Consider the following 10,454-nt stretch of genomic DNA (forward strand, 5'->3'; position numbering starts at 1 on the left):
AAACAGACTTTTTAAAAGTTCCAGGACGTTGGAAAGTGTAGGCCTTTCACCTTAGCACAAGTGATTGAACACTTTATACTGCAAACAATTGCATGTTTGTGTATTGTTTCAAAATTTGAAATAAAATATTTAAAGGTAGAAGACTTTTCACATAGAAAATAGAATTTAAAACATAACTGGGTACAGATATTTAACGTTTTTCATGACTACCTTAAAGACATTGATCATAATCAGAATTAGTTTGTTATAGGAGTGTAAAATACATACCATTAACTTAAGGTATAAGCATGTAATGATAACTTAGTAAATACTGAGCAGGAGTCTTATCTGTCTTCTTTGCCATTACAAACCTATAACCTAACACTGTACCTGACAAATGAAAGTTGTACACTAAAACTTTTCAATGCAAAAAAATACAATTTAAACCTATTAAAACCTAGATTTTATCATAATTTTCAGAATTTCTGCAAAATGTTAAGTCCTCTGGATTGTGTCCAGAGATGTCCAACACACTGACAGTTTAAAGTTCTTTGGAGTGAAAATTCATGTTGCTCAGCTATTAATTCTGTACTGTGGAGTAATACAATGTACTAGTACATTGTTTGTGATTATTCTTATAAAACATAATTCTTCAGAATATACTTGGGAATCTTTTTCTTAACATAGTTATACAGAACAGAGTTCCAATTCAGTTTTCTCAAATTTATTTTAATATCTTATAAACAGGGAAAAAATAAGACTTAGCTAATCATTTTTCACCAACTAAAGTATATTGGTTATCTCAGGTCATCAATGCCTTTAATTTATGTTTTTAACATTTAGTTCAATGGTCATAAAAGTTTATATTTAGGATAAGTTGATAAATTATTAAGCTGCTTCTAAAATTGAGTAACTATTTGGACAAATAGTTAAGATGCTCATTTGCTTTTTTTTCCCCTCTCCTTTTTGGGGGGTTAAGAATTAAACACAGGTCTTCACTCCTGCTAGGCAAGTGCTCTACCATGGAGCTACATCCCTAGTCCTTCATTTACTTTTTCCATCATCCACTTTTGAATGATCATCTATCCTATTGGACACTATATTAAGTCTTTGATTTTATATAAAATTATTAGTTAATAGTGAAATAAATATTATCTAATACAGTTGTTCATGGCATAATGGCAAAAGGAAACCAAGCATGGAAAATAGAGCACTTTGCATATCTTGGATTATTATCTTTCAGAAAACTTAGGAGTTGTATACACGCATTAAAAAATAACTTACTTCAAGCTCTATATATTGACTTTAAAATTTAGTGTCATTGTTGCTGTTAATTACATTTGGTTTATATTCGTTCTTAGTTTTTACTTGTTCTTCTCTGAATAATTTTTGAGAGTACATCCCTCTTATATAGAGTTATACCAATTTAATGGCCCACATGTTAGACGAAACTTTGTACACGGTTGAGTTCCTAAAATAATTTGCCTCAAAGTTCAACTTTTTATACTTGTCCCAGAAAGAAGCTCTTTTATTTTTTTTTAAATATTTTTTTAGTCGTAGATGGACATTATGCCTTTATTTGTTTTTATTTATTTTTTTTTCATGTGATTCTGGGGATCAAACCCAGTGCCTCACGCATGCTGGGCAAGCGCTCTACCACTGAGCCACAACCCCAGCCCAAGAAGCTCTTTTAAACTCGAACACATATCTAAATTGGATAAGATTCATATAATTAGAACTCGCAAAGTTTACTTTGATTAGGTTTTCCTGAAAGATAGTGACATATGGGATAGTTTGAGTTTTCCATAGTTCTAATTTATTTGAATATCATTAATAAACAAAGAATTATCCTAGTTGTTGGTGTAACTTTCTCTAGTTTTGCCTTTCTGTAACGTTGAATGTTTAGTTAAGATTTAATGGAGTCTTTTGATTTGAATTAAGTTTTATAAAGTCTTTAATCTTAAAATGTTTATACTGAAATGTTTATACTTTGCCTTTTATTGTCAGTTACTTCTAAAATAACTTTGTCATATACTTATTTTTGGTTTTTGTCTTGAAAGAACTAATTCAAGATTAAAATGGAACGATTTGTAGTAACAGCACCACCTGCCCGAAACCGTTCTAAGACTGCTTTGTATGTGACACCCCTGGATCGTGTCACTGAGTTTGGAGGTGAGCTTCACGAAGATGGAGGAAAACTCTTCTGCACTTCTTGCAATGTGGTTCTGAATCATGTTCGCAAGTCTGCTATCAGTGACCACCTCAAGTCAAAGACCCATACCAAGAGGAAGGCAGAATTTGAAGAGCAGAATGTGAGAAAGAAGCAGAGGCCCCTAACTGCATCTCTTCAGTGCAACAGTACTGCGCAAACAGAGAAAGTCAGTGTTATCCAGGACTTTGTGAAAATGTGCCTGGAAGCCAACATCCCCCTTGAGAAGGCTGATCACCCAGCAGTCCGTGCTTTCCTGTCTCGCCATGTGAAGAATGGAGGCTCCATACCTAAGTCAGACCAGCTGAGGAGAGCATATCTGCCTGATGGATATGAGAATGAGAATCAGCTCCTCAACTCACAAGATTGTTGACAAGGAGGTTACCACCATTGTGATCAAGATAATAATGTGGAGTATTAAAGTTATGTGTTGATTGTGTGGTTCATTTTTATATTTATTTCATTTAAAATCATGTGATGCAGAATAGTTTTGCAATGTGTATATAGTTGCAGGCAAAAAAAAAGAAAAGAAAAAAAAAACCTCACTGCAAAACTTACTATTAATTAATTTTAGTCACCAATGGTATAAAGCAAAACTTAGGTATAAGAGTGTGCTAGGATACCTGAAGTCTGATGGTTATCTTTAAAATTGATGGTTTTTCTCCTGAAATGTTCGTGCATGGAAGAACTGCCCTGCTTTTTTAACCCTGTTGCCATGTATGATTATTCCTTGTGACATTACTTAATTATTTGGATTGAAGACTAGCCTAGGAAATTGAAGCTGCTGCCAGGCAACACCACTTACAGTAACTTAAAGAAATTATTTCTGATTAGAGGATCCTCTTCAAAATGGAAGAGATGGTAGGAAACTGTTCTTATATCTTCAGATCCCTAGTAGAAATGACTGTTTATTTTGAACAGTTTTATTTGTATATGAAATAGTTACCTAAGTACCCTTCAGTTCCTAATTCTTTTCTCCCCCTTTTTTCAGGCTTGTATTTAGTTAGCAGCTTCTAGTGACCAAAAGACTAAACTCTTTCTTTTAATGTCAGTGCCAAAAAAATATTGGGGATTTTGCAGTGACAAGATTTTAGTCTCTTATTATAAACACAAACTTTTGAACCATAGCTTTCATTTTAAGCATCATCTTAAATTTGTCTTGGTGTCACTTCAGGACTGATGTTTTAATTTAAACTGATAGATATTTCATGGTTGAGTTTCCTCTTTTTATGGAGAATTTGTAGTAACTTTTTGGCTGACAGATAAATAATAAAGAAATTGCTTTCTACACTTTTAATTTTTCCATAAAATTTTATAAGAGTTTATTTAGGTAAATAGACTAGACTAGAAACAAGTTGACTTTCATTTTTATCTGCTTTGCCTCTGGTGGTATAAGGTTTTTAAACATGAATGGTAAACAATTGTCTAGAAAATCTGGTGAGATTTTTGTAGTGGAGATCTAGCAGTATCCTGCATAGCTGTTTGGGTGAGGAAATAATCAGTTCTGTTAAAGGTCAACCATGTTCAGAAAATGATCTCTTCCTGAACTTCACTGTCCTATACGGTTGTCAGAGTAGTGTAGCCCAGCTAAGTTCTCTCCATCAGAGATCCAAATTATAGTTTTTAAAAATTTAACAGCTGAAAACTTGAACCAGAGCTTTATTAAAAATTGTTAGTTGTTTGAAAACATTCAAGTTAAAAATATTGATAAAATTTATTTCTATTACAAAGCAGTGACAAATGATGCCCTATGTGACTTTTAGAGGGAGTTATCTTTGAGGTCATTTTTACCATATATCTTCATTTAAAAAAAGAAAAAACCAAAGTGAGTAAGAAAATACTAAACATCTTAAATGTCTTAAAAATTTAAGTTCCTAATTCAAATGGTCAGAGTGGCTATCTAATATTAAATTTTCTTTTTTCATTTTTAAAAGCCTGCTACCAAAATCACTTGTCAAAATTTGAACTTTTAATTTTTCTCATGTTTGGTTATGTTAAAGTAGCACAATAAATGCTTAGAGTAGTGCTCTTATTGGTAAAGCACATGCAGGAGGAGACCAGCAGCAAAACAACCAAAATGTGTTTTGCTTTTACTTCTTGAAAAGAATTTGCAGGCAACCATGTTTAATTTGAATTTTTTAATATGGTAGAAGATCTAAGAAGCTAGGAAAATAATTGAGTTATCTAGAACATTTTCAGAATACAAAAATAAGTTTAGATATACAATCATTCCAATTTTTTGAAACTCCTTGTGATTTAGACTACTCCCTGTTGTTTGGGTATTATTTGCACTACTATTAACTATGTAGTGGAAAACCAAATTAGAACCCAGCAAACTGATTGATGTTACACTAGGAAAATCAGTAATTCACATTTGAGTTTCTAGCAGTTATGTCTTATTTGATGATAATTTAGGTCCTGTGTATTTTATTGTGTTCTTTCAGGCTCCTGACTGTTCCCACATTCTCTGTATCTAGGGACATAGTCCATTCTGTTAGGATTATATCGTGTCCTTAGAAGACTTTTCCATCCTAAAGTGGGGGGAAGGGGTAATATTAGTGTTTCTTTACTGATTATGAACCGTTCATTCCCTGAAACTGGTTAACTTTGTCTTGTGGTTAAATAAGAATGATTGTTTTAGCCTGCTCAAACTGATAAAGATCCGTGAAACCATGATTGGCATATGTTAGGTAACAAATGAGAATGTCCAAGAGGCATATGCTGCTTTGGAGGTAGAGTGAACATGTGTACAGAAGCTTTCAATCTTAACTATATAGTGTTAGTGTGATGCTATCCTATTGGAAAAATAGCAACTTTTTTCTATTTTATAAGTTGTATGCATAAACATAAGATTTGTAATGTTTCATTTATAAACTGTCTTCAACACATGCTTACATGTCAATAGTATTTTTCCAAAGTATGGTAGTATGTCTTCCAGAATCTCACTATATGCTTACAGTAAATAGTTCCTAGCTTGTTGAAATGTTGAACATTTAATTGGTTTCTTTTTGATTATATGGGGCATATAACAAACCTGAAGGACATTGTAATCATTTTTACAGGGTAAAAATTCAGAAAGATTTTGTATGAGAGCCTATATATATATAGTTACTTTATCCATTATCATCTTTGATTAGGGCTTTTTTTTTCTCCCCCAAATGCTACTTCCAGTTAATGCATTTGACCTACCGAATTTTCAGGGACCAGCAAACCTTAAAAATGTTCTGCATCTTACCTGTTGTAATCACCTAAGTATCAGTTTGGGATTATTCTGAAGTATTAATTGCTTTAAAGCTATTTTAGGTACAGTTGGTAAGATCGCCACTCTGAAAGTTCCATGTTAAAACTTTTGCCTAAAAGAATTTGTGTGTGTATCTTAATGGAAAATACCTACAAGCAAAATAAAATTTAAGGTGGCCCAAAACAAAAGCCACAGTTTACCATTGATGCTTAGTCTTTGTAAGGGCTCTCTGTTTTGACTCTCTTCAACTGCCATTAAATGAGGGCAGATAACCTTTAAACATGTTAATTTGATTGATTTACGTGGAAGGTTAGTTCTGTAATTTCATTTAAAATATTACCTAAAATTGCTTTAGCTTCTGGTCAGCACTGATTAAAATGTGAATAGTCAAGTGGCTCTTTTAAACCTTGGTTTATATCAACCCTTACTATCATAGATTTCTGAGGTAAATACAGTTCTTATCTAGTGGTATTTTACTTGTATCCGGAATACTGTATTAATTAAAATTTTACTATGTTAATTTTTGTATTCCTGTGCTTATTTTTTGTTGTTGTTTTGCTTATGCATGTATCCTTAGTATAAATGTATTGCTTTTTAATGAGGTTTTGTCTTTGTGACTTTTAGAAATAAATTTCAAAAACTTGTTTCAGAAGGTTTTGGAAGCACATTTTATTTTGCAAGCCAATGACAAATATAGTTCATAATTTCAAAAAATCAACAGATTTTATTAATTGACTTATTTTTCTCCCAGTTAAATCTTCCTTTTTTAGTTTTAGTCCTTATATTTATTGTGTCAAACCACACATCATAGCTACAGACCTTTTTTACCCAAAATAATACAGGTAATATTTAAAATTAACCATTGCTTTAGTAGGAAACATTTCAATTCTCTTTTTAGGAATGGTAATTAGGAAACAAAGGGCTTCATTTGCATCTTAGATTTTTTTTTTTTTTTTTGAAAGATTTGCTTTATTTTGACCACTTGAATTAGGAAATTTTTCAAAAAAAAATTTGAGGGGGTAGTGGGTGTTACCAGGGGTTGAACTCAGAGGCAGTCAACCACTGAGCCATATTCCCAGCCCTATTTTGTATTTAAACAGAGACAGGGTCTCACTGAATTGCTTAGTGCCTTGCTTTTGCTGAGGCTGGTTTTGAAGTCAAGAATTCTCCTGCCTCAGCCTCCCTAGCCCTGCTGGAATTATAGGCATGCACCACTACACCAGGCAGACAAATTGTTTTTTAATAGTTTTAATACCTCTGCCACTTAGATTTCTCATGAAAATAATAAGTTTTTTAACTAATTTTTTCCTGGAATCGGTGGTAAAAAAATTCTACATCTGGTTTAATATCACTAAACCATCCTGATCTTTATTTTTCCTAAGGAATTTCATCACAACTACCCTGATCTTTATTTTTCCTAAGGAATTTTGTCACAACTACTAATAAATGTGAAACAATTGAATGTGTATGTCTCCAGGTCACATACTGTTTTTACTTTTCTTTGTGTAAGTTGAGTTGCATCATGTGTCTGTACTATTGTATGTCATTCTGCAAGAGTCTCTGTTTCACTGAGAAAGCTAAAACTAGAAAGGAATCGTGTGAAATTTATCATATGTATGACATGACTCACATCTAATTACTCCTTCACTGTGTTACTTGAATTCAGTGGTTTAATATCCATATTATTGAGAGTGAATGCTCCTAGCTCACTTTTTTAAAAAGTGTTTTTTTGTTTTTTTTTTTTAAACATGACAGCACAATCCATTTTGATATAATTTACAAGCATGGAATCCCATTCTTTCAGATGTGTATGTGTCATTTTCATACATGTACATGAGAAAATATGTCAGATTCATTCCACTGTCTTTCCTTTTCTTGTACCCCCTCCCTTCCCTTCATTCCCCATTGTCTAATCTACTGCATTTCTATTCTTCCCTCACCCACTTCCCCTTATTATGGGTTAGCTTCCACATATTAGAGAAAACATTCAACCTTTGGTTTTGGGGGAATGGCTTTCTTCACTTAGCATGATAGTCCATCCATTGCAGACACATATTAATAAGTCATTCTTTAATTTATGGCTGATTAATACTCTGTTGTATATATATGCCACATTTTCTTATCCATTCATCGGTTGAATGGCACCTACCTTAGCTATTGTGAATTGAGCCACTATAAACATTGATGTGGCTGCTACACTGGTTTTAAATACTTTGGGTATATACCACAGAGTGGGATAAGTGGGTCAATGGTGGTTCCATTCCAAGTTTTCTGAGGAATCTGCATACTGCTTTCCGAGTTGGTTATGCCAATATGCAGTCCCACCAGCAATGTATGAATGTACCTTTCCCCCCCACATCCTCACCAACATTTGTTACTTATAATCTTGTTAATTGCCATGCCAACTGGAGTGAGATGGGATCTTGGTGTAGTTTCAATTTGCCTTTCTTTAATTGCTATAGATGTTGAATATTTTTTCATATATTTGTTGGCCATTTTTTTTTCTGTGAACTATGTACTCAGTTCCTTTGCCCACTTATTGATTGAGTTATTTGGGTGGGGGGGGGTTTGTTTTGGTGTTAAGTTTTTTGAGATCTTTATATATCCTGGAAATTAATATTCTAAGGTGCAGGTGGCAAAGAGTTTGTATCATTCTGTAGACTCGCTTTCTCTTCACAGTCTTGATTATTTTCTTTGTAGTTGATGCTCTCCATCTATTGATTATTGATTTTACTTCTTATGCGTTAGGAGTCTTATTAAGGAAGTCAGTTCCTAAGTTGATATGTTGAAATGTTGGACCTACATTTTCTTCTAATATGTGCAGCAATTTTAGTCTAATTCCCAGGTTCTTGATCTACTTTGAGCAGAGTTTTGTGCAGTGTGAGAGCTAGGGATTAAATTTCATTCTACTACATATGGCTTTCCAGTTTCCCATTTTTTGAAGAGGCTATCTTTTCTCCAAAGTGTGTTATTGGACCTTTGTCTGGTATGAGGAAACTATTTTTGTGGGTTGTCTCTGTGTCTTCCATTTTGTTCCATTGGTCTTCATGTTTGTTTTGGTGCCAATACCATGCTATTTTTATTACTATAACTCTATAGTATAATTTTAGGTCTAGTATTGTGATGCCACCAGCTTCACTTTTCTCACTAAGGATTACTTTGGCTATTCTGGATCTCTTGTTTTTTCCAATTAAATTTCATGACTGCTTTTTCTATTTCCATGAAGAATGTCATTGGACTTTTGATGGGAACTGCATTGAATCTGCATACTATTTTTGGTAGTATGGCCATTTTTGACAATATAAATTCTACCTATCCAAGAACATGGGAGGTCTTTCTATCCTATAAGATCTTCCTCAATTTCTTTAGAGTTTATAGTTTTCATTGTAGAAGTCTCACCTTTCTTGCCTCTTTTGTTAGATTTATTCCTGAATACTTTTTTTTTTTTTTTGAGGCTATTGTGAATGGGATGGTTTTCCTAATTTCTCTTTCAGCTGATTCATCAGTGGAGTGTAGCAATGCAATTGATTTCTGGGTGCTAATTTTGTATCCTGCTAGTTTTCTGAATTTATTCATGAGTCCTAGAAGTTTTCTGGTGGAATTGATGGGGGCTTCTAAAGATCGAATCATATCTTCTAAAGATAGAATCAGCAAACAGAGCTAGTTTTATCTCTTCTTTTCCTATTCACATCCCTTTTATTTCATTCTCTTGTCTGATTACTCTGGCTAGAAACTTGAAGACTAGGTTGAATGGAAGTGGTGAAAGTGGGCATCCCTGTCTTGTTCCAGTTTTAGAGGGGATGTTTTTAATTCTTCATTTACAATTATGTTAGCCTTTGTTTTGTCATATATAGCTTTTATAATGTTGAGGTATGATCCTTTTATCCCTGTTTCTTCTAGTGTTTTAATGATGCATGGACGTTGTATTTTGTCAAATGCTTTTTCTGTATCTGTTAGGATAATCATGTGATTCTTGACTTTAAAGTCTATTTATGTGATGTGTTATATATACTCATTTCCATATTTTGAACCAAGCTTGCCTCCCTGGAATGAAACCCACTTGGTCATGGTGCACTATCTTTTTAATGTGTTTTTATGTGTGGTTTGCCAGTATTTTATTGAGAATCTTTGCATCTATTGGTTTGATGTTTTCTTTCCTTGATGTGTCTGTCTGGTTTTGGTATCAGGGTGATATTGGCTTCATAGAATGAGTTTGGAAGAGTCTCATACACACCCCCCAAAGAATTCCAGGTCATATGTCTCCAGGAATTTATTAATGTCTTCAAGATTTTCCAACTTATTGAAGTATATATTTTCAAAATAGCTTCTGATTATCCTCTGTATTTGAGAATGTCTCTGTTATCTCCATTTTCATCATGGATTTTAGTAATTTGCCTATTTTCTCTCTTTCTCTTGGTTAGCTTGGCTAAGAGTTTATCAATTTTGTTTATTTTCTCAAAGAACCAATTGATTTTTTGAATTTTTTAAAATTTTGATTTTATTTGTTTCAGCTCTGATTTTAATTTTAATTATTTAATTGTCCTCAGCTGATTTTGGTGTTAATTTGATTTTCTTGGGACTTAAGATGTAATGTTAGCTTATTTATTTGGCACCTTTCTATTTTGTTAACGTATGAGCCCAGTGCTATGAACTTACCTTTCAGAATAGCCTTTATAGTATCCCAGGGATTTTGATATGCTGTATCATTATTCTCATTATTTTCATTTATCTCTAAGTATTTTTTTCAATTTTATCCCTGATTTCTTCTGTTATCCATTCATCATTCAATAATGACTTAGTCTCCAGGTATTAAAGCAATTTCTATTTTCATCTTATCATTGATTTCTAATTTTATTCCATTAATATCAAATATAGTGCAGGGTATTATCTATATTTTTTTGTATTTGCTAAGAGTTGCTTTGTATCCTAAAATATGCTCTATTTTAGAAAATGTTCCATGTGTAGCTAAGAAGAAAGTATATTCAGTTACTGATGGATGAAATAGTCTATATATGTCTGTTAAGT

At 32.9% G+C, this 10,454-nt stretch overlaps 1 protein-coding gene across 2 annotated transcripts in view; it reads left to right on the forward strand.

Annotated features, from left to right (window-relative positions):
- Cggbp1 (CGG triplet repeat binding protein 1) overlaps positions 1–5,949 on the forward strand; it is a 7,049-nt gene extending 1,100 nt beyond the window's left edge. For both annotated transcript variants that reach the window (XM_015478639.2, XM_015478640.2), the window contains exon 3: positions 2,040–5,949. In XM_015478639.2, the coding sequence (XP_015334125.1) occupies positions 2,058–2,561 (504 nt within the window). In that variant the 5' untranslated portion in view covers positions 2,040–2,057 and the 3' untranslated portion in view covers positions 2,562–5,949. The remainder of the gene's footprint in view (positions 1–2,039) is intronic.
- Positions 5,950–10,454: the final 4,505 nt, after the last annotated feature.

This window comes from Marmota marmota, unplaced genomic scaffold (genome assembly GCF_001458135.2).
Source record: "Marmota marmota marmota unplaced genomic scaffold, marMar, whole genome shotgun sequence".
Classification (NCBI taxonomy): domain Eukaryota; kingdom Metazoa; phylum Chordata; class Mammalia; order Rodentia; family Sciuridae; genus Marmota; species Marmota marmota.